Source organism: Schistocerca americana, chromosome 1, assembly GCF_021461395.2.
Source record: "Schistocerca americana isolate TAMUIC-IGC-003095 chromosome 1, iqSchAmer2.1, whole genome shotgun sequence".
NCBI classification, from domain to species: Eukaryota; Metazoa; Arthropoda; class Insecta; order Orthoptera; family Acrididae; genus Schistocerca; species Schistocerca americana.
The window spans coordinates 906,298,599-906,326,500 of record NC_060119.1 but is presented as its reverse complement, the minus strand read 5'-3'; the positions used below and the strand labels follow the sequence as shown (position 1 = coordinate 906,326,500).

Here is a 27,902-nt window from a genome sequence, read left to right as displayed (position 1 = left end):
AATACCTTAGCTTTATAAGAGCTATGAAAGCATACTGATTTTTCTTTTTATTCCTTTCATGAACAAGATGTGAATTATTGTCTGGTCTTTTTAGTATTTGTGAAACATAACTGTAGCTATTTAATTTTTCTTTTTGTTCTCCTTTATGCCATTACAGTCAGCACTACTGATAGTACAAAGAAAAATTTGCTCACCAGAAGACACAAAACGATAAAAACAGGAACTAAGGGCTAACCAATAGTGTCAGTTAAGCAACCAATTCCACCTGGCAAAAAGTAAAGTGAAAGCATATCACAACCCAGGAATGCAATAGTGTTCCTGAACTGGCTGCATGTTACACTGGGTGCACCAGCCGTCTATTGCTGGATATCTGTTCATTCTATACATTCGGAAGCAACCCCGATGTGGCAGCTCACGCATGTTGCAATCGCTCTATCAGAAAGCCCCAAGCCATCAACAGACAGCACTTTTATTTAATGTTTTGTCCTTATAGATTTACTGTGAATTTTAGATTCAGAGTGAGCCGCAAAGTAGTGGTGCTGCCACAGTAGACTGTCACACTGATTATCCATGGTGGCTTCTCCAGTGCAGACCAAACAGAACAGACTGAATCAGAAAACCTTGTTTTCCTTCCAAACTGGGACGCCATGTGTCTCGACCATGTCCTAGATGTTGAACCACGGATACTTTAGCTGCGCGGGACTTTTTGCTGAGTGCTCTACACATATTTTTCATATCTCTCTTTTTTCTCAATTTGTATCATTATTGTTGCAAGAAAGTGATCAGGTCATTCGCTTTTGTTGTCTATCTCATTACAGAGGTAGATTATTTACTTTCTTCCAGTATTTCCCAAATTCTTCAAAACGTCTGGTGGCAAGTTATCAACTCCTCATGTCTTCTGATTCTTTATCTCCTTCAACAACTTCATCTATTCCTGCTTCCTGGCTACTGCACAGCTTTATATCTTCTGGTAAATATTCCTCCTCTCAAACCTTGATTTCAATTGGTATTTTATCTGTCTTATACAGACATTCTATATATTCTTGCCATCTGCTCCACTCCTTTGGTTTTTCGGCTTGTGTGCCATCTGCTCTGTCTATTTCCACATTAGTCTTAAATCTTTTTCTTTCAAAAGTTGGCCAAGTGTGAGTAGGACTTGCACACTGAAGGTTCTGTACAAACTAAATTATGTATATAGATAATTCATCCACCCTGGGAATCAACAATCTTAATGATTTTTGCCTGATATCAATACTGATGCTGGCAAGATATTGTTCCCAATACTTCCAACGCCATAACAAAGTCCCTACAGAATTTCCTAAGACTAGCCCAGACGTACAGAAAGAAGCAAGCACGGGACTTCAGCTTATGTATGTACAGTGAGAAGATTTAACACAATATTTTTTATATACTTACTGAGACATAAATATACCCAATAATTTACATTTTGTGATTGCAAGCAGTAATATTTTTCTATTACTGTATTTACTTGATTATAAAACGAGGTTTTTCCCATATTTAACATTCGAAAAAGGGCTTTTACTCGCAATTAGACTATTGCTGCTGAGATCAACATTTTTACATTGTTTAGTGGACTAATATAGGGATAGTCTTACATTTATAGAGGTCTTCTTACATTCAGAGATGAAGCTTTGGCTACTGAGATCAAGTGCAGATTTATTATGAAGAATTTGTAAAGGCAGTGCTCGTCAACGATACTCATGTTCCAACAGGCTCGAGATTTCCCAAAAAGCTGAAATGCTTGATACAGCATTGACGTTGCTCCAACAATCGTGTGACACTGACTCACAAAGCACTAGTGCAAGAGATATGTGAGAAACTTCACACTAGCCACCACAAATTTGGCAATTTGGTGAAACACAGGAGGAAATAGCTTTAAATTCTATCATTTTACAAACTTTTGCTGTATCTGAACTGGCTTGCAATAAACATTCTCATACATGTATGGGTACTATGTATAAACATTAATGCCACTTTTCAAGTAAATGTAAAATTCAAAAAATGGAAATGTCCTCTGAAAAACATTTGTTTATTCAGAACCCAGAAAAACATTTTACTTTATTATGAGATACTATAATGATTTACTAAGTGCACTGCAAACAAGAAATTCGCTTGCTGTTCCCGTATTAGAATACCGAGTACAAATATTACCAGTTTTTAATCAGATTTAGAATATGATGATCATATTCCGATGAAACAAGGAGAAAAATTAATTCCGAATGAAATGTCTCACAAAGGAAATAGGTCACATTAAACCAACTGTATCACATGAACAAATTACAGTGGCAAGATGTTGAGATAGTACCACCAGACGTCACTAAATCGCGGGATTAGTGGCAGTTCAAGAATGGGACTGAATCATAATGTTGATCCTTTATTTTTGTATTAGTTAGTGGTGTTACATATGACCCACACACAAGAAGATATTTCAGGTTGCTTTCACAGTTTCTCAAGCTCAGCATTACAGAAGGGTTGGGATAGGGCAGAGACACCAGCTTCGCTGAGAGCTAGAATGACTGTGGTGAGGGAAGTGATAAGCAGGCACCAAATTTCATATGTTGCCAACCATGGGAATCTACTCCATGTACTTTGGCTTTTTATGAACATCTACCACATTTAAATTGCAGTCAGTCTCAATTCATTTGTAGTCAGGATCAAACTGACATTAAAACTGGACAAATGCTGAACAATAGTATTCATCTTTGCAGCAAACTGTGAAAGTCTACATAGAAGCAAGTGGCGTACTTACATGTTTCTTACTGCAATGTTGTCGGCATTGGTTGTGAAATATAATTGGAATGATGGGGGAAGGGGGGGGGGGGGCTGTCAGCTGGTTCTCCATAGACCGTGACAAAGCGGTGGGCAGGCAAAATGTTTGGAAGCATGAAAAATTGCAACATTCTCACATCAGTATAGAAAAAAAACCAATATATACTCAGAAATAAAACAGCTGTGCTCTCAGATACCACCATAATGAAAACTTGAGAAATAGAAACATCTTTGGAAGGAACAGGGAAATATTTGTGAAATAAATTTCGCAGTTGTGCTATTATTATTATTATTATTATTAAAAACAGTGATACCACAGACTACAGAGTTAGTAAGGCAAAAAGGCAGGAAAGAAAACGGTCTGCAAATTAATGTAAACTATTTCTTTTTATTTTCCTAGTATTATCAAAATGTAGACATGAGTTTACAATAGGTGTAATGTTAACATTTTGGCAGACACTCTGCGTCAATGAAGCAGTTTCGAATTTTGATTAGTCCACATATGTTAAAAATAAATTTTTCTCAAGGAGTCTTTTAAAAAAAAAAAAAAAAAAAAAGAAGAAGAAGAAGAAGAGGGGCTCGTCTTATACTTGGATAAATATGATATGTTTTGATGGATGATGAATGCAATGTCAGTTCTAATGTTAAAAATATATATGTAGTTTGATATAATCACGAATCAACAATTCTTGGATTTTTTTTCTTTACTTATACTGCTAAATCTTGCTTCTTGCCAAATTTCATGACTATAGGTCAATGGGAAGTACCCTATATGTTTTGACGAGTGAGCTTTCATGTATCAATATACACTGAAGTGCCAAAGAAACTGGTGTAGGCGTATTCAAATACAGATATATGTAAACACGCAGAATATGACGCTACAGTTGGCAGCGCCTATATAAGACAAGTAGTGCCTGGCACAGTAGTTAGATGATTTGCTGCTGCTAAAATGGCAGGTTATCAAGCTTTAAGTGAGTTTGAACATGGTGTTATAGTCGGCAGATGAGAGATGGGATACAGCATCCCGAGGTAATAATGAAATGAGGAATTTCCTGTACCACCATTTCATAAGTGTAATGTGAATATCAGGAATCTGGTAAAACATCAAATCTTCGACATCACTGCAGCCGGAAAAAGATCCTGAAAGAAAGGGACCAACGACAACTGAAGAGAATCATTCAAAATGACAACTGCAAACCTTCCACAAATTCCTGCAGATTTCAATGCTGGGTCATCAACAAGTATCAGCATGCAAACCATTCAACAAAACATCATCGATATGGGCTTTCGAAGCTGAAGGCCCACTCGTGTACTCTTGTTCTCTACACGACACAAAGCTTTACGCCTCGCCTAGGCCCGCCAATGCTGAAATTGGACTGTTGATGATTTTAAACACGTTGCCTGATCAGATGAGACTCATTTCAAACTGTATTGACCGGATGGACGTGTATAGGTATGGAGACATCCTCATGAATGCCTGGATCCCACATGTCAGCAGGGGACTGTTCAAGCCAGTGGAGGCTGTGTACCGTATTTACTCGAATCTAAGCCGCACTCGAATCTAAGCCACACCCGTGAAATGAGACTCGAAATCAAGGAAAAAAAATTTTCCCAAATCTAAGCCGCACCTGAAATTCGAGACTCGAAATTCCAAGGGAGAGAAGAGTTTTAGGCCGCACATACAAATCGAAACAAAGTTGGTCCATTGTAATACAATTTAGGTCGAATGAATGACGATACAGCATGACGATACAGCTACAGTAGTTTGGTTCGAGTTTTAAGCTTAGCAGTTAAGCTTTACCATGTAGCCATTGCTATGCGTCAGGTGCTCCGTCCTTATTTATACGGGTACCATTCCTTTATCACGTGCTTCGTCTGGTTTGAATTGATTGCTTATTTTTCTTTGATCTGGCAAGTGCCGTTCTCTTTGTTATAGGTGTTCACGTCATTCTAAGCTGAAAATGCATTACTGTACTGTGTCATGCATTGTTTGTCGCATTCTGATAATGAGTGTTTACGACCTGCCGCCGCTCGCGGCATGGCTTGCTTTTGTGCGCGCAACCGCCGCTTAAAAAAAAAAAAGAAAGAGGAATCGTCTCATTAGCGGAACAATGGCAAGAGACTGCTTGCTATTTGCTGTTACTTACACTGGTGCTTTCTTTGGTAATGATCAACAAGAACCAAATAATGGACTGCGTATGATAGAAGATGTTCTCAACGAGAGTTTAGCGAAAATTTTTCTCCGGTTGAAAATCTTTGCAGACGCCTCTGTAGTACATTACATTCTGTACAGAAATTAGTCATCTTAGATTTAAAAATCTTGTCAATTGCCGTGCTTCATTTCTGACTGTATCACTATTAGGCATAAGAACAATACGAATATAAACATGACATGATATGTATATTATTCCGCGTTTGCTGTTGTCTCACTCTAGTTTCGTAGTTTATTTGGCAGACAGGATTTAAATGAGATAGCAGCAAACACGAAAGAATACATGGCAAAATGTTTATATTCGTATTATTCTTATGGTGAAGAGAATACTGCATATGATTCACAATTCATAAAAGTTCTTATTAGCAATGATCTCTTGTCCCAGGTAGGAAAAAATTCAGACAAACAATCTTGCCAGCCGGATTTTCGTAGTACGCTGAAATGCTGCTACATTCGAAGATGAACAATACGGAATTTGTATTTATTTCGTTGGATAATGTATGAAAATGCAGTGGTCGAAACTCGGGGCGGTGAAAAAAGCTCGTCTGCAAAGCATACCTGTGTAGCGCTACATAATTCGACGGAAGAAGTTAGTTATGGCGGCACCTACCAACATTTTTCAGAACTGCCGCTTACTTTGCACTCGATTCTAAGCCGCAGGCGGGTTTCTGGATTACAAAAACTGGAAAAAAAGTGCGGCTTAGATTCGAGTAAATACGGTAATGATGTGGATCATATGCAGTTGGAGTGACATGGGACCCCTGATACACCTAGATACGATTGATAGGTGACACATCATCACATCACCTGCATCCATTGATGTCCATTGTGTGTTTCGACGGTTGGGAAATTCCAGCAGCGATGGTTGGGCAATTCCAACAGGACAATGCAACACGCAACACATCCAGAATTGCTAAAGTGTGGCTCCAGCAACACTCTTCTGAGTTTGGCCGGCCGAAGTGGCCGTGCGGTTAAAGGCGCTGCAGCCTGGAACCGCAAGACCGCTACGGTCGCAGGTTCGAATCCTGCCTCGGGCATGGATGTTTGTGATGTCCTTAGGTTAGTTAGGTTTCACTAGTTCTAAGTTCTAGGGGACTGGTGACCACAGCAGTTGAGTCCCGTAGTGCTTAGAGCCATTTGAACTCTTCTGAGTTTAAACACTTCCGCTGGCCACGAAACTCCAAAGACTAACATTTTTAAGCATACCTGGGATGCCTTGCTACATATTGTTCAGAAGAGATCTCTATCCCCTCGCACTCTTGCAGATTTATGGGCAACTCTGCAGGATCCATGGTGTCAATCCCTGCCAGCACTACTTCAGACATTAGTTGAGTCCATGCCACGTTGTGTTGTGGCACTTCTGCATGCTCATGGGGGCCCTACAGGATATTAGGCACATGTACCAGTTTCTTTGGCTCTTCAGTGTATCTAACATAAATGTATGTATCTTTTAACTGCAATAACTCATAAGCTTAACTTTTTTACATCATCAAGGAATGATACACCCCAGTAAGCGATAAATTTCAATTTGATATGTCTATCAGCTCCTGAGAAAAAGGGTTCTTAACAGCCAGACTGATGGACGGGGAGGTAAACAACACTAAAAGGGTTCCGTTTTTACCGACTGAGGTACAGAACCCCAAAAACTCTCTCTAGACAGTTTGTGCATCATTTCATACTTTCCCCTCTCTCCATTTTTTTCTGTTTCCTTGCATTTCTCTTTCACCCATCTCTCTATATTGCATTTTCAACTTTTCTTCTTAATTCATTGTTTAGCTTCTTGTACCTCTTTTTGCCTCCTCCTTCTTCCACATTTTTCCATTTCTTCTATACTTGTATTTTTTTTTTCAATCTGTTTTCCATTATCCAGTCTTTCCTTATACTTTTGGACTCTATAATTCCTAGTATTCTTTGCCATAGTCCCTGGCCCTTCCCTCATGTCTATCCATTTGTCATTTACACATACACTATGTGATCAAAAGTATCCAGACACCCCCAAAAACATAGGTTTTTCATATTAGGCGCATTGTGCTGCCACCTACTGCCAGGTACTCCATAACAGCCACCTCAGTAGTCATTAGACATCATGAGAGAGCAGAATGGGGCACTCTACGGAACTCGCGGACTTCGAACGTGGTCAGGTGATTGGGTGTCACTTGTGTCATACATGTGTATGCGAGATTTCCACACTCCTAAACATCCCTAGCTCCACTGTTTCTGATGTGATAGTGAAGTGGAAATGTGAAGGGACACAAACAGCACAAAAGCGTACAAGCCGCCCTCGTCTGTTGATTGACAGAGACCGTGGACAGTTGAAGAGGGTTGTAATGAGGAATGAGCAGACATCTATCCAGACCATCGCACAGGAATTCCAAACCGCATCAGGATCCACTGTAATTACTAAGACAGTTAGGCGGGAGGTGAGAAAACTTGGATTTCATGGTTGAGCGGCTGCTCACAAGCCACACAGCACGCCGGTAAACGCCAAATGACGCCTTGCTTGGTGTAAGGAGCGTAAACACTGGATGATTGAACAGTGGAAAAACACTGTGTGGAGTGATGAATCACAGTACACAATGTGGCGATTCGACGGTAATGTGTGGATATGGGTATGGGTATGGCGAATGCCCAGTGAATGTAATGTACCAGCATGTGTAGTGCCAACAGTAAAATTTGGAGGCAGTGGTGTTATGGTGTGATTGTGTTTTTCATGGAGGGGGCTTGCACCCTTTGTTGTTTTGTATGGCACTATCACAGCAAAGGCCACATTGACATTTTAAGCACCTTCGTGCTTCCCACTATTGATGAGCAATTTGGGCATGGCGATTCCATCTTTCAACATGATTGAGCACCTGTTCGTAATGCGCGGCCTGTTGCAGAGTGGTTACATGACAAGATCATCCCTGTAATGGACTGGCCTGCACAGAGTCCTGACCTGAATCCTATAGAACACCTTTGGGATGTTTTGGAACGCCGACTTCGTGCCAGGCCTCACCAACTGACATCGATACCTCTCCTCAGTGCAGCACTCTGTGAAGAATGGGCAGCCATCCCCCAAGAAAACCTTCCAGCTCCTCATTGAACATATGTCTATGAGACTGAAAGCTGCCATCAAGGGTAAGTGTGGGCCAACACCATATTGAATTCCAGCATTACCGATGGAGGGCACCACAAACATGTAAGTCAATTTCAGCCAAGTGACCAGATACTTTTGATCACATGGCGTGTACTTCAACTCTACCTCTTTCCCATTTTTCCACAAATCTTCGTACTATTTGAAAATATGATTTCAGATAAATTTCTCTTTTGATACATACCAAACATTTTTTCATATTGCTCAGTAGCAAGGTTTGTTGCTTATGAACTTTTTCTCCAGCTCTACAAACTGGAGTACTGTGTTTTTCAAATGGGCAAATTCCGTAACAAAAATGCCTTATGTTTTCGGAAGCTTCTACTACCTATGCTTGCATTTCTAGATGTGCCAGTATTTCTTTTCCGATCTTCAGTATCCTGACTGCTTTTGCTATTCAATCTGAAACACAAAACTTTCATAATATTTGTTACTGGAGCAGCTTGAGGGATTAAGATCAAAACGTGAATTTTTCCCAACAGCAATATATATTCCACTTTTCCTCGATTTCTTTGACCAGCTTGTTGTAAGCTAAATAATTAAGACACTGTCTGCCTGCATCAGATTGTCCGATTCACTAGGATGAAAGCCACTAGCTCTTGCTATTTTCTTATGAACTGCCTCTTTGATGTGACATCTTTCAATTTGCATAGCCTTTTCCCTCTCTTCAGCCAATGCACTGAAATTTTAATGGTGATATTACAACAGATGATAAAACTGTATTCATATCTTCACAAATATTGGTCTCCTCAGCTTCATGTGATTGATATGGAATTAACACACGCGGAATTTGCTTTGCGGGAAAATCTTTTCAATGTGATTAGCAAAGTTTTTAGCTGATTTTTTATCAGTCACCACAATTATATGTTTTAGATGCGTAGCCATTTCCAAATAAACTGAGCACTTGCATTTCTTGTTGTATTATTTCCAAAAGGGTTACAACACAATATTTTGCAAAGCTTCATACTAGTGGCACAAGTAATGCTTGTTCATGAAAGCATGTCTGGGCATCTTCATTCCAGCATAAAATACTTATTTGTTTAGGCAACTTTTGTACTTTTTAAAAAAAAATTCTTTCACCTTTTTAGACCTTTACAGAATATTTAAACTGTTAAATGTCATTCAGAATAGTTATCATCTTCAAAGCTGTAAGGATTTAATTCATTGCTGCTGTAACCATGAAGAGTCACTCAATGCAGGCAGTAATCTGCCTTGAAAACCTAAACACATTCCATAACATAAATCAATGCAATACAATACATACGGATTCTACAAGGCTGTAATGCTTCAAACTGTAAAAGAAACAGGAAACAAATTTCAGTGGTTTCTGAATTAACAAACACTACTATATTTAAATGTACTGATAAAGCTCAAGAATTTAAGCCATATTATTGCACTTCAACTAAAATGATGCCACAATAACACTATTATAAAATCAGTGATGTCACTATTAAGGGACTAGTCCTCTTTGAAAATTTCCAAAAATTTATTTTTCCCTTAGAATGTTCTCTTGGTTGTCCACTTTATTGTAGGATTCATCTCCAGTTCGCCAGAAAATCCACTAGCGGTTGCGAAAAAGTGTCTTCGGACAAGCCCTTGCAACTTTTCCACAAAAGCACACAAAAAGTGTATCGAGTGGGCAGAGCAACAGATAACAGAAACTACCAAAAGAGGCCTGCAGGATCACCATGGCCATAATGAAGATTGAGGTGGACCTCCTTTTGGATCTTGAAGGATTACTGTATGGTCCAGAGGCTGCTGACTAGAGATCTGTTAAACTACAAAAAATGTAACCCAAAATTTTATTGCATTTTTCTCAAAATCGTATGGCAGGGAACATAACTTGAGAATAGAAAATATGATTTTGATCAGAATTTGACACCACCACCCTAAATTGAATTCTCTATCAGTGTACATAGTGTATATATTATGACATTTTCAAAAGTCTGTTTATGGTGCATGCTTTTGTCTCCATTTTGTGTGTGAAGAAAATGACATTTGTTTTAACATGACAGTATTTTGTTATAACTTAATATTTTTCAATTATTCTATGGATGCTGGTAGAAAATATACTGAAAATGACTTATAAAAATTATTTTGTTACAGGTCCAATAGGAGGTCTTTGGGAATTCCCATTGATGACATATTCTGGTTGCAAGTGGGGCTTCCCACATGGTGCAGCAGTTACAGGAAGCATCTGACGTGGATACAAAAATGATTTTGTAAAGACAAAATTGTAAGGAATAAAACTATTTTATCAGATTTTGTGTAACTTTTTATTTTTCTTGGAAAGGTTTATCGCATATTTTTCATGCATTCATTGAGGACTACCCCTTTAACATCTGTTGTGTCAAGTAAATGCAACATAAATGATTTACAAACATATTTTATAGACAGCCCTAACAGTCACAATTCTGTTATCTTCTATAAATCACTGTAATACATTTTATATGCTTGGTAACCTGAGAGGCTGATAATATAGTGAACACATCTGTAAAGAAATTAATAATTCATTACTTTTCTGACAGGCAGACATGCAAACTACTGATTGCTTTCTGATCTTCATTTATGTTATTTCTGTATTCTGTACAATAAGCTGTACCAGGACAGCAAAAAACAGGATCCAGGGGTACTCATCAGATGCTCGTGCTAAGCCAACACACACCCACTTCTATGATTTTTTGGGTAGGCTACCTTCTACTGTTTACTGGATACTGAAGTTTGACATGTGGTGTGACTCACTGAGAGACAATGGTGGCGCTTAAAACAGGTGACAAAAAGTGAACTTTTTAATTTTTTTAGTCCCCTTCCGAAAGACCAGTTAAGACCACAATAAATTTCCTTATTATGGTTCCGGATGGGGTATGACCACCTTTTTTTCCTTCACAGAAATTTATTAATACATGCAACTGCATTGGTAATTCATTACTGATAATCGTAATTCACAAACCAAATCTACATCACATTTTTACAGTTAATGACAATCCATACTGGAAAAATACAAACAAAATAGTTCTGGGTTGCTGTTTCATAAAAATCTGAGTAATCAATGAAGTAATCTTACTAGACTTTCGTTTCTCAATATTTTTCTCAATAGTGTTCACCTGCCTTTCCTTTCCTGATTTGAGCATACCAAGCATACCCTGAGCCAAGTTTTCCCCCTTTAATTCTTTTTTCCTCCAGTGCTTTCTTTAATTCATCTACAGCTTGAGACAGAAGGTCTTCTTGTGCCTCATTCCAGAGCATTATTCCAGAGCAGCTGCCTCTTACTCAGCTGATTTTTTCGCGTTATTCATCTTTTTAATCTCATCTTCAAGACATCTTTGGTTTTGTTCTGCTTTTTTGCTTTTCTTCTAATCTAAATTTTCTTTCATAGTCTTCCTTATAAGCAGTATAATCTGCACATGCTTGCTGTACATGTCTAATGAGCTGTGAGTCAACAGAAACAAGAGAGAAAATGTCACCTCTCACAGTCCAAACGCTGTTTAAAAATCTTTCAACTGTTACTGCCTTATTTTCTTCTAGCGCGAGCTTCAAAATAGATTATCTGATCTCTATGTCCACATTTCCATGGGACAGAAGGCTTAACAACAAGTTTTGAAAAATGTGGATACTTAAACTCAATGGACGATGAGTCTTTTTTTCAGACATCCTGCTGACAGTAATTGTAAATACCTCTGATATCTAAATCGGAATATTTTTTTTCAAAGAGTAGAATCTTCCAGCTGTCTAATAACTAATCTTGCTGAACATATAACAGCATAATTTTTGCAAACTTTAATGTGTCACTGCAGCTTCTGCTCTTTATTTTTTCTTGGGGGTCTAAAAACCTAGATATTTTTGTGGTGCGCCAGACAATACATCTTTTCCTTCACGTCTGCAAGTTGCAATGGAATGTTTTTGGGCATGCTTTAGGAACCACAACTTGTTCCATTCTTCTAGCTTATTAAGCTCTTCGGTTACATGCTCACTAGCAATTAGCTGTTCAAGAGGCAGCAGATTATCCAATGCAAAGAGTTCATTATTTATTACCTCAGTTTTTCTCACAGCAGAAAGCTTAAAACACAATCCAAGAAGTTTGTTTTTTATTTCTGTAGGTAAGTTATGAATCAAAGGTGTCTGATTCTGAAACAGTTGCATGGACTTACTGAATAGTTCTGCAGATGAAATTATGGAATGAAATTCTGCTTTCATTGCACGTTTTTAAAAGCATTCACAATGGCATTATAGGATTTGGGCTGAACAGTAGCAGAATTCGGTTTTTGAGATGTATGTGTAATAATGTAATACTGAATATCACCCCACAGTTCCAAAAGCCTGTTAGCTGAAGGTCTTAAAATAGGTCACCTTGTGGCTATATGCTTCAAACACCTGTGATGCGGAATGTTACACTTCAAATTCTTCCCTGTAAACATGTGAAACATCACAATAACAGTACATATTTGCATACTTCTTCACCTAAACATTCCAAAGCTCTTACACAGGTATTATGCATGGAATGAATGTTGTAAGTTCTGATGTTTTTACTGCCTCGAATCTCCCGGACATCACTATCTAAAAGACTTAAACACTTTTCTTCTTGACGTCAGGTGTGTCTGATATCAGCATAAGGCATTTATTTAGAAACATATTGGTTTCAAAAAGTGCTTCACATAATTTCTGATGTAATGTTTCACTATCTGCTCTGCCTATGAAGAAAGTTGTTCTTGTTGTTGTTGTTGTTGTTGTGGTCTTCAGTCCTGAGACTGGTTTGATGCAGCTCTCCATGCTACTCTATCCTGTGCAAGCTTTTTCATCTCCCAGTACCTACTGCAGCCTACATCCTTCTGAATCTGCTTAGTGTATTCATCTCTTGGTCTCCCTCTACGATTTTTACCCTCCACGCTGCCCTCCAATACTAAATTGGTGATCCCTTGATGCCTCAGAACATGTCCTACCAACCTACCCCTTCTTCTGGTCAAGTTGTGCCACAAACTTCTCTCCTCCCTAATCCTATTCAATACTTCCTCATTAGTTATGTGATCTACCCATCTAATCTTCAGCATTCTTCTGTAGCACCACATTTCGAAAGCTTCTGCTCTCTTCTTGTCCAAACTATTTATCGTCCATGTTTCACTTCCATACATGGCTACACTCCATACAAATACTTCCAGAAATGACTTCCTGACACTTAAATCTATACTTGATGTTAACAAATTTCTCTTCTTCAGAAACGCTTTCCTTGCCATTGCCAGTCTACATTTTATATCCTCTCTACTTCGACCATCAGCAGTTATTCTGCTCCCCTAATAGCAAAACTCCTTTACTACTTTAAGTGTCTCATTTCCTAATCTAATTCCCTCAGCATCACCCGATTTAATTCGACTACATTCCATTATCCTTGTTTTGCTTTTGTTGATGTTCATCTTATGTCCTCCTCTCAAGACACTGTCCATTCCATTCAACTGCTCTTCCAAGTCCTTTGCTGTTTCTGACAGAATTACAATGTCATCGGCGAACCTCAAAGTTTTTATTTCTTCTCCATGAATTTTAATACCTACTCCGCAAATTTTTCTTTTGTTGACTTTACTGCTTGCTCAATATACAGATTGAACAACATCGGGGAGAGGCTACAACCCTGTCTTACTCCCTTCCCAACCACTGCTTCCCTTTCATGTCCCTCGACTCTTATAACTGCCATCTGGTTTCTGTACAAATTGTAAATAGCCTTTCGCTCCCTGTATTTTACCCCTGCCACCTTTAGAATTTGAAAAAAGTATGCCAGTCAACATTGTCAAAAGCTTTCTCTAAGTCTACAAATGCTAGAAACGTAGGTTTGCCTTTCCTTAATCTTTCTTCTAAGATAAGTCGTAGGGTCAGTATTGCCTCACGTGTTCCAGTGTTTCTACGGAATCCAAACTGATCTTCCCCGAGGTTGGCTTCTACTAGATTTTCCATTCGTCTGTAAAGAATTCATGTTAGTATTTTGCAGCTGTGACTTATTAAACTGATAGTTCGGTAATTTTCACATCTGTCAACACCTGCTTTCTTTGGGATTGAAAGTTCTTAGGTGACACATTGTTATGTTACACCCTGACCAAAATGTAATGGTTGCCTGCAATTCTTCTTTATCCTTAAATCTAGTAGTTTCATCAAAACTCAATGTGTAATATGATGAACATACTTCTTCTAACATATGTCCCCAGCCCATTAGTTATTAATTATCCCGTTTTCTTAGACAAAAGTGAAAAATGCTCAGGAACACTATCAGGGCACATCATCTCGAAAACATTACCAAAATCATTTGGCAATTTCAAAGATTAATTAGAAATCACTTATTTCATTGCCCAAATCAAAGCAGTGATGGTGGAAATATCCTTGGTACGTAACACACATGTTGTTGGCACATTTAACAAGATTGTCTCTGATCTGTAAGTTATAAATTTAACTGATGTGGTGCACATTTAATTCCTAAGTTACAATCACTGGTTAAAAATTGCCTGAATACCATTGGTGTCACAATTAATACAGCAAGAACACAAACTGCAAGATACTTCACTTTCACTAACTTTTTTCCCTGTCCAGAGACTTTACTTTTTAAACCATCTGACTCTTCAAGCCAGTTACTACGGACACTGCATTTTCCATCTCAAAAAGTTTATTTTAAAAATTAAACAGAGTATCACAGCAACAATTTAGCACTACAGCAAGATAGAATTTGGAGCAAACATAGAAGCAGTGGCAGACGAACATTTGACACTAATAACTGTTGTACAATGTAACTTCGGTGCATAAACTATTTCATCTTCATCACTTAAAAGTCTGTCTTCCATTCACTTGCATAACCTTTCACAAAATGAAGTAGGGTGTTAGGTCGATGGAACTAGGCCCAGCAGTACATCTCATTTCATATCCTTTCTGAAGAGAAATCCCTCTGAACCATAATTAATCCTTTGCTTTGAGGGCTTCATTATAATATGGACCTCTATTAACCTTTGTATCTTCAAGCACTCTGAGAAGTGTTTTTTATTTTTATTTTATTTTTGTTATCAATATGACATTAAAACCAAATCCAATAAAGTCAATACTGGTGATTTTCTTCAGAAGAACTTCATACATTTTCCTTTCAGTGTTGCCTCTTGCCTACAAATTATTTTTGCTGCTCTGAACATACCTTCACCTGTTGTGCATGTGCATTCTATTTCAAACAAATCAAGAAAAATATTAGTTGATTTAGTCACATCAGGTAACATTGTTCAAATATACATAATCAATTAAGACAATTGGTCGATTTTTGAACTTTCATCAGGTATCAAGGAAATTTTGCTATGTGACCCAATTATATTTTTGATGGCTCTGGCTTTCATTTTTGCAACAATGTGACTTAGTACGCTGACACATGCAAACCTGGAATGAAGAATACACCCTACATCCACCACTTTCAATTTGTGAACATCAGTTTCAGACTCAAAATCATTTAATGGTTGATTCCTTCTGGCAACTTTGTAGGCAGTTCTGAAAACATTTCTTTGCGTTTACATATTTTCTTTCACAGATGTCATCTGGTCTGTTTTACTTTCTCCTAAGCATAATAAGGAAACTGTTAATCACTGTAGCAAAATATTCATTCCCTGATTACTTCTTTGTGGCCCCAACATCCCAACTTTCTTACAACTTATGCATCCCAGTTTGTTTTTTTACTATAAATCACTCATTTTTCTTACAGAAATCTTCTTTCCATCACATTTGCAAACAATCAGGAAGTTTATAATGAACACTATTTACAGAAGCAGATTCACAAATACATGGCACATTTTCAATACAAGTGATTTCATTTCCACTCTCCCTTGCTTTCATCACCTCTGCCATTTTCACCCTCACTGCCAAACACAGATTATATTTGCTGGAGATGATAAATACTATGTAATCTCAAGATCATTTCAACTCTGAAACTCCAATAGAATTCCACATTTTGCCTTAACCTCTTTAACACCGAATATGGAAGTGAACATGTGAGATTACAGATTCATGCATAACAATGTAAGTCATGCCTTCTTGAAATTTATTTTAAAATCTGACCACATAAGACTATTACTTATTTCTGTGGCTCTTAACATTCATGTGTGGGACCATCTCAATAATATTGTACATGTTGACACTCTAAAGACATTCTGAAAAAATTGAGAGATTGGCTGCCATTACACCTAAAAGGAACACCAAAATACCTTTTACAAATAACCCAGATATAGACCAAATCTAATATCATTACCTGCTTTTACTAATAAAGTCACTGATGTATCATTTTTCTGCATTTTAATACAAATAAATTGTAGGTTTTTACCCCCTCTGAGGATTCAGAAATTTAACTCAGCACTAGACAAGTCTGACTATTTCCCTGTAAGTGTTTCCAATGAACTATTTGTAATGTAAGCTATGAACTGCTTCATTCAATAAACAACTGCAATTTTTTTAACTACTGATTTTGGTCACATTCTGACCATCTTTGGCCCACAAACAAAGTATTCAACTGTGCTTTCCACAAATGCAATAATTAATCTCTGTAAACACATTGGTCATAGCAGGAATCACAAAAAACAGTAACGAATTATTATACAGAATGGTCTTGATTGCATAAAAATACTTTCATTCCTAAGCAGTGACCTGTTTTGACATGATGTACATCATCACAGGGTGACAGGCAAGTGACGGGGCATCTGCTATTTAACAATATGACACTACCACACAGTCCGCAATCGATAGTCAGTGGTATCCACAATCCCTGCACTGTGCCATTTTCTCCATATGTCAGCACTCAGTATAACACTGTATAATTTATTTTTAACTTAATGTTTGTTATATTATGTGTTTCCCTCTATTCAGTTGTACTCTTAAATTACAGAGAGTAATCTGAAGAAGATCCACATTGGGTCAAAACCAGACACTACCTATTAATGTTTTTTACATGATCAAGACTACTCTATATAATATTTTATTACAATAATTAATAATTCTTGAAATTTTCAATTGAGGTATAACATATGATGTAACAGATATGTTTTCTATCTGGCAATGTAAACAGTGTGTTATGGTCCACAGGTGGTCAGGAACTTAGCAAAATTGATAGTCAAAAAAGAAAATAAGCACAGCTGAGTATTATATGAAGCAGTTCCTAACCTTCATGAAAGATGTCCAGCTCCAATACACAAGTATCTGTAGTATTCACACAGACTTGTCCTGAATATGTTCTAACAAAAAAAACAAGATCATGCTGAAAACCAATGCCTCTGAATTTTTATATGAAAATTCTTCAAGTTTTTTTTTTTTTAAATAAAACATATTTTATTTTATTATATTAATATTCTACACCTTTATTCTTATGCCTACATTTTTATTTATCCACATAGTCACCCAGACAATGGACACATTTCTCCCAATGAGAGACCAGTCTGCTGATACTCTCACTGCAGAATGTTTGACTTTGCTGACAGACCCACAACCTCGTCTCTGCCTACATCACTTCACCACTATCAAAGTGAAATCCTCATAGGTGTTCTTTAAGTTTTAGAAACAGATGAAAATTAGACTGTGTGGAGGATGATGGAAGACAGTGAACCCAAGGCATCGAATTTTGCAGATGTCACAGCACTTGTGTGTGGTCTGGCATTGTCATGCTGAGGGAGAGACTGCTCCATATGTGGATGGTTATTACAGTATGCAGTTTTTCATGCACTGATAGTTATGTTACATTCTGCCCTGTTACACGCAACAATTCAGAACCCTGCAATGGCACAGGGTCGTAACTCGCGTCAGAGAAACGGGAAATGTCAACAGAGTAATATGCATGACGTGTAATACCTCAAACAATATTGAGAACAGAATAAAAAATTCAGAGGCATTACTTTTCAGTATGACATCGTACCAAAGGTATGTGATGATAAGCGTCATTAAAAATTCACTGTCCAAATTTCTTAAGCCAGTCATCAAATAGCCAGTATGTTCCCAAAGCTTTTCACTGACAGTGGCACTACGAATTCGAAGCCATATTCCTTGTTACTCTAGAATGATTGCTTGAACAGGTTTCATAGAGACCAATATCAGTCATAATCCTCTGTTATCTTACTTTAATTATTGCAATACTGTAACACAAAAACATTTAACACAAATAAATGTAGTCTTGGCATATGTACAATTACAACAATACATTAAATATCTTTGTGCTGTTATTTTGGCCTGACAATAAAGCTGCACTTCAAAACAGATTGTAGTATTAAAATAATCAAAGCAAGTTGATAAAGAATTGTGACTGTTAGTGACCCTATAAAATATGTTTATTAACTGTGATGACTGTTTTTAATGTGACATGTTCCACATCCTTGAGGATCTCCTCACTTTTGATCTATGGAACGAAAATTGTATACATTACTCTCAGAAGTCCAGACACCTATAAAGATCCTTGAATGCAACTAAAATGCATACTCATTTTATATGTAGCTTTCATTGTTTACACTACACACATGGCCCCTTCCTCCCCCCCCCCCCCCTCCACACACACACACACACACACACACACACACACACGCGCGCTGAAAATGGTTCTGAGTGGTTATAATCACCACATATGAAATAATAGTGTTTTTGTGGACTGCCACTTCATAGAATAACAACTTTTGCATGAACAAACGAACATCACAATTCTTGTTAACAGGTGGCAGTCTGTTTTGCTCAATTAAAGTAAAAATTAATTTAAATTCCACTAAAAGAGGTTTCACGCTCTTGCATGATATGTGACTATTTTACAGAATCCAAAAGCTTAACACATGATATATTACCGGTAACAGCTTTGTTCCCTGTAGATGACAAACCGAGTGCCTCCTTGGTCATTGCAGACAGCCCCTTCACCTACCAAACAAAAAAAAAAAAAATCAATCATCACCATCATCATCATTATTATTTTGTAGAGAAAATAAGATGTATGAGGTTACAAAGAAAAAGATTAGTAACATTTATATCTAGGTTGTATGATAATTTTCAGGTTTGTCTGGTGTCTTTGAAACATAAGGCAACAATTAGTTCCCAGTTTACGCAATAGTAAAATTGGTTGGGAGTTAAGTGCTGTGTAACGTAAAGAAAATCTCATATATATTCATGGGAAATTTATATCACGGCAATTGCACAAGCCAGTTAAATACTAAAGCAAAAGCATGCCTTTTGATAAACAGCTTTACCTACAACTTTTCACTACCTAACTGTTTAAAGCGAATTTTTACTGTTATCATTGTTTTTATTAAACAATCATTTTACATATAAATTTCACTTCACTTTTCATTTCCTTTCCTCCTGTTTTCTTATAACTTACATTTTGATCTCGTCCCCCATCAAAATTATTCCTGTGATCAGCTCTCTTTTGTGCAGAATGCTTATTTCTTTTCTACAACTTCTTTTCTTCACTTCTGCCCTTTACTTACTCCACTTCCAACCTCTGTTAAAATCATTCTCCAGGTATAGTTATTTGAAGTCAGTAAAGACTCATCAGAGTCTTCACACAATAGATTACAACAGTGTGTATTCTAAACACCATTTAATGTTTATCAGTTATAATTACTACAATCAAAATTCATCGCTTCACCGTCATTGAAATGTGTTTGAATTGTCTCAGTTGTGCCTGTTTCTCTATGTATACATCATTCAAAATTGTTTCATTTGTTGTTGCTTCAATAAATTCTAGAACAATGAAAATTTTACTATACAGGGTTGTCAAATGACAAGCAGACAGGTAGACAAAAAGTAAGTGAACTGTTTATTGTTTCAAAAGTTACCATCACAACTGTTTATACATTTATGCTACTGTGAAACAAGAATGTCAATGCTCTCATGGGGAAAATGTTTTTGGTTGCCTCTGGAACCATGATTTGTCCAAACAAATCAACAACGATGAATGTCTTTCTTCTGGGCTCCCAAAATATTGAAATCACATGGGGACAAACTGGGACTGTACGGAGGGCATGTCAGGTCTTCCCAACAGAACTTCTGCAACATAGTCATAGACCCATCCACAAGCTCTCAAGGTTGTTTCGATTACTGCTGCTTGCCTGCTATGTGGGACAAACTGGTAGCCAAACCGGAAGCCAGGTAGATCAAAACAATGTGCAGAAAAATGTAATTTCATGGCCCACCTCAACGAAAATGGGCATAGTGTACCAGTTATGTCCTCACACGTGAAGATGCTCAGTCCATGTGAGAAGGATAGGCTTATGGATCTATTGGAGGAGTCTGAAATGTTTTACTATCAGAAAGATTTTGGGGCCGTTTGATATCCCACTGCTGTTAAAACATAACACCATTTTTGTCTGTCCTAATTCCTTGAACTGTACTTAGAATTTAACATTGCTTTAATAAATTTATAAGTGTGGGTCATATGGATAAGAGTTACTCTGTTTTTAACCTATATGTAAAGTGTGCAGCAATAACTGATGCCACTGGTTAGTTCACACAGTTACAACCACATACGTACAAGGATGACTAAAATATAAACAGTCGGCAGGACCATACTCTTGCTTCTAGTATTGTTGGTTGGGCCCAGTGAGAGTTAGGAGAGCCAGACATTACATACTTCTTCCAACTGCTTTGTCAGTAATGCTCATCATGTCGGGGCAACAGATGAACCCTCCACTGCACAACGCATAGTTCAGTGACCAAACACTGTCACCGACCAGTTTGTTTTCCTGGCTTAAAAAATTCAAGGAAGGATGAGAATGTGTAGAAAATCAGCAATGTTATTGCCTTCCTCAGACCAGCATTACAGACTGCGACACTGGTGCGCTTCGAGACATTCTTGAAGGTAATTGACGGGCGAGATCATCATCAGAAATTGCAGAGCATGTCAGAATAAGTTACGGGAGCAATCATTACAAATGACCTACATTTCCGTAAAGTGTGTTCCAGATGGCTCTCCCTGCTCTTGACCAACAATCAGAATGAGACTTTTGGAAGTATGTCAGAGGCCTACAGCAAGGTTTGCTTAAGAAAGTGATGCATTTTTGAGTCGGATCGTCACCTGCGATGAGACATGGGTCCACCATTACAGTCCCAAATCCAAACAACCTAGTAAGGACTGGCAGAGGAAAGAGGAGGGGGCTCCAGTTACAGATAAAACTCAACTGTCAGCTGGCAACGATCTTCGACCATCAACTGGCAATGATCTTTCAACAGTCTTTTTTTCAACAAATGACTCATTTTGCTCACTGATTTTTTGCTTGATCAATGCACAATCAATACCTGTGAACTGCTCAACAAGGTTAGGGATGCATATCACCACAGAATACAAGACCAACCAATTTTACAGGCCATCCTCTACCACAACAATGCCAGGGCCCATGATGCAGCTCCAACAGTCTCCAAACTACAGGAAATGGAATTAGATAAAAGACAACTTCAGTTGATACTGGATCTCACTTTCACATGCAGCTGCGACCAGCCAGCAGCCTTGTGTCCAGTGTGGGGCGGCCACGCACCTCACTGTTCTTGTTCACCTGAAGATGGACTTGGTAGTCACCCGAAATTGGTTATGATTAACAAATAAATCTTTTACAGCTGAGTTGATTTATTATCTGATTCCACAATACTCCATTGCAGATGTCCTATCAATCAAATTTTATACAGGAAATGCACTGGACCTATTGCTCTGTGATTTCCATTTTTTTGGAGTGCTTAAAGTAACTTTAGGAGGGCACCAACTTCAATATGGCGAGGGGATGGAGGAATTCATGCGCAACTGTGTCCTGGTGCAACCAGCTACTCACTGGGAAAACTGTATTTCTAAAGCCAAAACTATGTGGAAAAATAAACCAACTGTCTTTTGTCTTTCAATAAACGATTTTTTCTTAAATTAAAATACCATCTGTATTTGATTCACCATTGTAGAACTATAAAACATTTGACACTGTTTTTAGTTACAACCACGTTTTTTGTTTTACTTGCACAAGTCACAAGTTTTGTAAAAGCACAAAATAATAAAGAAAATGATATAACATACAAATTTTAAAATAAATTTAATATACTTCGTCTATGCATCACACATGTAGATGATGCTGTAGACTGGCATGATGTACACTGAAGCCAGTTGTATAATAATTGTGAACAGCAGCCTCAGGATGAACTCAACCTTTGACATGAATAGTCCAGGTGAGACTATGTGTATACAGTATATAAGTTGTTGCAATGTTTGAACTTACATTTGCTGATATGTACTTTATCACTGACTCCCATGTAACACTTATATAACAGTACATATAGTAAGGATCACATATCATATAGTAAATGGTTTTTATAAGCCTTTTAGTACTTTAAGCAGGCCACCCAGTGACTGAAATCTAGACTGGCAATAAATATTATTTGCAACTGATTGCTGTACTCTTTACCACGTTCACTGGACACACCTGTTTCCTTATGGAGTCAGACATAACAAAATTTTACTTATTGTGCATGTGAAGTATAGCAGGAAGAATACACTTAAATTGAATTTGTTGATGATTCAGGTGGGTACAGGATGCTAGGTTTACTAAATAGAGCTGCCTTCTCTAGCAGCAACAATGGCTCTAACACAGCTGAGCATCAAGTCGAATGTGGATGACATATACAGAAATATCATCCACACTGCTTCAGCTCTATGACACACTTCATGAATTGTATTCGCTGGCGAGTGGTAATGCACCAATCTCTTCATAACCTACAATTAGATGTCTTCAATAGTTGAGAGATCAGAACATACCGTCCAAGGCAATACTCAAACACCTTCTGTACTAAATTAGTTCTCAGGCTACATGCAGTCATGCACTATATGTTGAAGGATAACATAATAGAGACTGAGAATATAGAGCACACCTGAGAAGTTAGCACATCAAAAATATAACAGGTGCACTCCTAATTACTAGCTCTGTGAGCCAGCAGTTACTGTATCGTGCACCCAATGGCACACCCGCATGATTGTGCTACGTGCTGGGTTAATATGATAATGATAAACACAATTCATAAGCATTCATGTGCAAAACCAGAAATCATATGAAAAGATAACTTGGTGCTACCCTGTGTCCAATGTTGTCACTGGATACACCAAAGTCAGCGTGCCTCTCTGCTGCTGCACCTACGGTAGCGCTGATGGTCCTTGGCACTCCAAATGTCTTTGCACTGCCCAAACAGGAAACTGACATGTGACAAATGAGCCCATTTCCTGACTTAAAAGTACATAATGTGGTTTTATGATCCTGCAGATCTGAGTGAACAATACCTCTGTGCTCTCAAGCTTTAGTCACAAGGGACGGTTGAGATCCCACATGGCACTTAATACACACCTCCTGAATCACTGATTCCATACTCACATGATAGTCATGTAATACCAATCAATACGAGACAATGTCGAGGCACAGTAAACCACGGTCTCCATAAGGCACAATCCTGCCACTATCGAATCCTGATACATTCTGGTAGATGTTTCTCCTCCTTACACGAGGTGTAACATGATTGTCTCACTGGAAACCAACATCAAAATGTGTTTTATGAATGAGAAACTGCCGATAATCATTCCTTATGCAGGATGATACTAAACACCACTGACAAAATTTCAGAAGTTTTTCAAAGATTTTGAGTACTTTCGGTATCAGGAACCTGCGATCTCTGAAGGTTGATTAAAGAACACAAACTGTGTGACTAAGAATTGTGTGACTAAAATAGCTTGAGACTTTTGACAGTTTGGCCCAGTGGCGAGAACATGATGATGTTTCACAGGTAACATCAACAGCGAGCCTCTTTCCCCTCATGTGCCCCAACAGCTCAGCACGTACAGTATGGTCTGTTGCTGTGGCATCGTTAAACACTAGCATGAACTGGTGAGCATTCACTGCTTCTGTGTTCCTCTGCTCTTGTTGTGAAGTAAGGTGAGCTTGATGAGCACCATAGGTCATTCTTTCTTGGAAACTACAGGCAAGAACAGAAGCTATGACAAATAGATAACAATGATAGACACATTCTAGCACCGTGTAATATCCAAACATTCATATTGTCATCATCAACAAAAGGAGTTACAATGTTCAACAAGTTTCTCTTCAACCTCAAAGAAATTGAATTATTTGATGAGAGTAAGTCACCCTTTCGGAACTATCTTGAGTTCGGTTTCACGAAAAGTTTTCATCCCAGCAGTTTATCATAGAGATAAGTGACTCAATGGCCTGGAGATTACATTATCTGTGTGCCATGAGGAAAATTTCATTCAACACGATCAAGTGGTTCGGCAGGACAAGACACATCATACACTGACAAAAGCCTGGAGGTAACCTGCATCAGAGAAATATGCCATGAAAACAAACTGAACCTCACATGAATAAGACAGAATTAACGGTGGAACTTCTAAGACCTTATGAGGGGGGGGGGGGGGGGGAGGCAGGGGGCGGGGGATATTTCCATCTCAACAAACTGGCTTCAGTGAAGAAGATAAAGTAATCAGTCTTCCTTCATACCATGCTCTTTCCATCTTATTGAACTCGTGACCCATGTGGAAAGCTATGTGGTAGGAGACAATAAAAAATTAATCTTAGGCTGGAAATGTTGACAAAATAAGCTATTGTGAATGTTGCATCACAAGATTGGTCTCCACTTATGAGCCTTACCAACAGGGTAGTCAAAGAGAGATGGACCCTGAAGCATTGCCGGAGGAACAAAATGTACTATCTTAAGAAAAAAAAAAAAACATACCACTCTAATTTTCCTCAATACAGCTTAAACTGTTCACTTCAAGCAATTTGGGACAACAAAGCTGTTTCTGGAGTTTATATGTGCCGTAACTCATTTGGGTATTGTCAGATTTAATTGTAATGAAACCATTTGCACCATAGTCACTTCGAACAGAACATGGCCAGTTGCCTAACAGATGGCTGCATACCTATGCCACCCCTCCAGCAGGAGCTGTTCAGCTGTACCACATGAATGATCAGATACTCCATGGCTGAAACAGAAGCATTGCACAAGATGTTTTGAACACTGCATGTGCCAATAATGTGTGGGACCATGACAGATATGTACAAAATGCACATAAACTTCAAATTACATTGCATCCCTACAGATCTCTTCAGAGGCTTAAATCAGTTGTCTGACTTTTGCCTAATAATTACAACCTAATAAAGGAAAAATTACATCATCTACATAATTGTTCTAACTTGGTGGTGATAGAATGATTTGATAACTGTACAATGTCTCAATGATGACGAGGATGTTTAGATATGGAGAACAAACTCAGATTGTGAAGGGAAATTGGCTGTGCCTTATCAAAAGCACCATCCCATCATTCACCTTAATCAATATAGGGAAATCATGGAAAACCTAAATTGGGATGGCTACACATGGATTTCACCCATTGTCATTCACTCATCATCCCCCCCCCCCCCCCTCACCTTGCCCAAATATGAATCCAGAGTCTTACTTAAAAGTTGCGTAATCCACTTTTATATATCTGCCACTGACGTCAGGTCCCAGTTGGCGATACACATAAGGCCTTCACTGAGATAAATGTTTGAATTATTCCACCTAAGCCCTGGCCCTGATAAATTAACAGAGTTTGTGCATTGATATCCATTTTGAAAGAGTTATTTGAGAAATACTATTAAAAATTTTGCAAGCTCAAGAGTCTTGATGCAATGTGCACTGTGTAAGTCATTTTCACTTCAGTGTGTAGTGATACCACTTCACTATCAGCTACTATATTTTATTTTCATGGGGGTTCACAGGACACACCTTCTCCAGACAAGACAATTCCAAGTAACTGACGCACACTTGTGCTGATTAATTTGTCATTCTCACATGCAGTATTTGTTACATTTCCTGCAAACTGACTTTTTCTATTTCTCACTACTGACATGCAGCAAAACTGCTGACTTTTGGAAAATAGGATGCATTTGGTTTGAAAGTCCTCAGGCTGAACTGGATGAACCACATTTACTATGTTGGCAATATTAGTATCTCAAAAATATTAGGAAAAGGATAGACTGCTACGTCATAAAGGTGACCCACTGAGTTGCAGATAGGCACAATGAAAAGACTGTTTGCATATGAAAGCTTTTGGCCAAAGCCTTCTTCAGCAAGGGAACACACACACGCACGCGCGCTCGCACACACGCACGCGCACACAACCACTACCATCGGCAACTCTGAACAGAATGCCAGTGGTGGCAGACATGGGCATATGAGGCGTGCTTGCTTTGTGTGAATGTGTGTTCATGTTTTCTTTGCTGAAAAAGGCTTTGGGCAAAAGCTGTAATATGTACACACTATTTTCATTGTACCTGTCTGCAACTCAATGAGTCATCTTTACGGTGAGTAGCTATTTATCCTACTCCTACTAGTGTTGATATTCCAACTGGGAATTTTCATTGTTTGAGCACGTGAAAAGCCAGAATGGTAGTTGCTGTTTCAACTAACTTGCAGTTTTTTTTTTTTTTTTTTTTTTTTTTTTGTCAGCTACGTGACTCTCCCCCCCCTCAGCATTCAGTTCACTAGAACTGAAGTCCATCATAGCACTGCAGCAAACAGCATCCTTACTAAATTTACTGCTGTAAAGTTATGTTTTGATATTGATTTTACATTTTGGAGTCTCTCAGTCTGCTAACAAACAGCTACCAGCACAAACATGGACTACTTTCTTAAGAGTAACAAATTTTGAAGCAGTAACAATTTCTTCGAGACACTTGTAGAGGTATAAAGGTGATAGTTAACTGAAACTGCCATCCCCGTTTTTCACTGAGAGAAGACAGTCTAAAGTTTATATGTGACAATAATTATAATAATAATGATGATGATGATGATAAATAATAATAAATACTTTGGTGACAAATTTTTCACAATAACTACCACCAGAACACTCATCTTGCTTCGACATCTACTTCTACATTCATACTGTGCAATTACTAGTGCTAAGGGAACATTGGTGGATTTTTTTACTGTAAAAAATAAGTTTCATTTCATTTAATTCTCTATGGAACAATGAGAATAGCTTACTTGCTTCTGTGTGTATTGTCACTACTGTAATTTTGTATTTAAGTGTGTACAAGTGGCGTAAGAATATCCTCAAATTTCATCCTGAAAACTACTTTTGGGACATTTCTACACAGGTTCTTCCCAATACATTAGAAGAACCCTTTCCAGTGCCAGCCAGTAAAAATTTTCAGTATTTCTATTATGCACTTCACACTGTGAACACAATGCAACAATTCACTTTGTCTTTGTCTGTATATGGTCATCTTCCTTGTGAGCCAAACATGATAAACACAGCTGACCTTAACACTGCAATGCAAAGGAGACCTGAATGTAACAAATATCAAATTGACACAAAGTATACATTTGATTGGCTATGCAAATGATTAGCTTTTCACTGCAAACTAGGTGGGAGTAAGCACAAGCTACATTCTCTATACACAGAAAGATAACACACTGGATTTCTTTTTCACAAATCACATTTGGTTGTTGTTTCTTTGTGAGAAGACAATATATTAAGCAGAAATATAAACCAGCATGTGCCGGAATTCAATAGTATTAGGATCGTGGCCTACTGAGGTTGCAGTTTATTGATCCAAAATATTGACACCCACATTTTGTAGGATCCCAAGGCTGTTATGGAAACAGGTAATCAATAGACTCGGGAGAGCGCTATTCAATGGGCTCATGCTGCTTTGAAGGACAGTACAGACTTATTGTGCTTGTTTGCAGCAAGATAAATATCTACACGAACAGTTTTAACCAAAAACTGCCACC

General features: G+C 38.0%; 1 protein-coding gene across 1 annotated transcript in view; it reads right to left on the bottom strand.

Annotated features, from left to right (window-relative positions):
- Positions 1-27,902, bottom strand: part of LOC124615174 — a 126,103-nt gene that overhangs the window by 19,714 nt on the left and 78,487 nt on the right. The window contains exon 3 of the mRNA XM_047143006.1: positions 18,941-19,010. Within this exon, the coding sequence (XP_046998962.1) occupies positions 18,941-19,010 (70 nt within the window). The remainder of the gene's footprint in view (positions 1-18,940; positions 19,011-27,902) is intronic.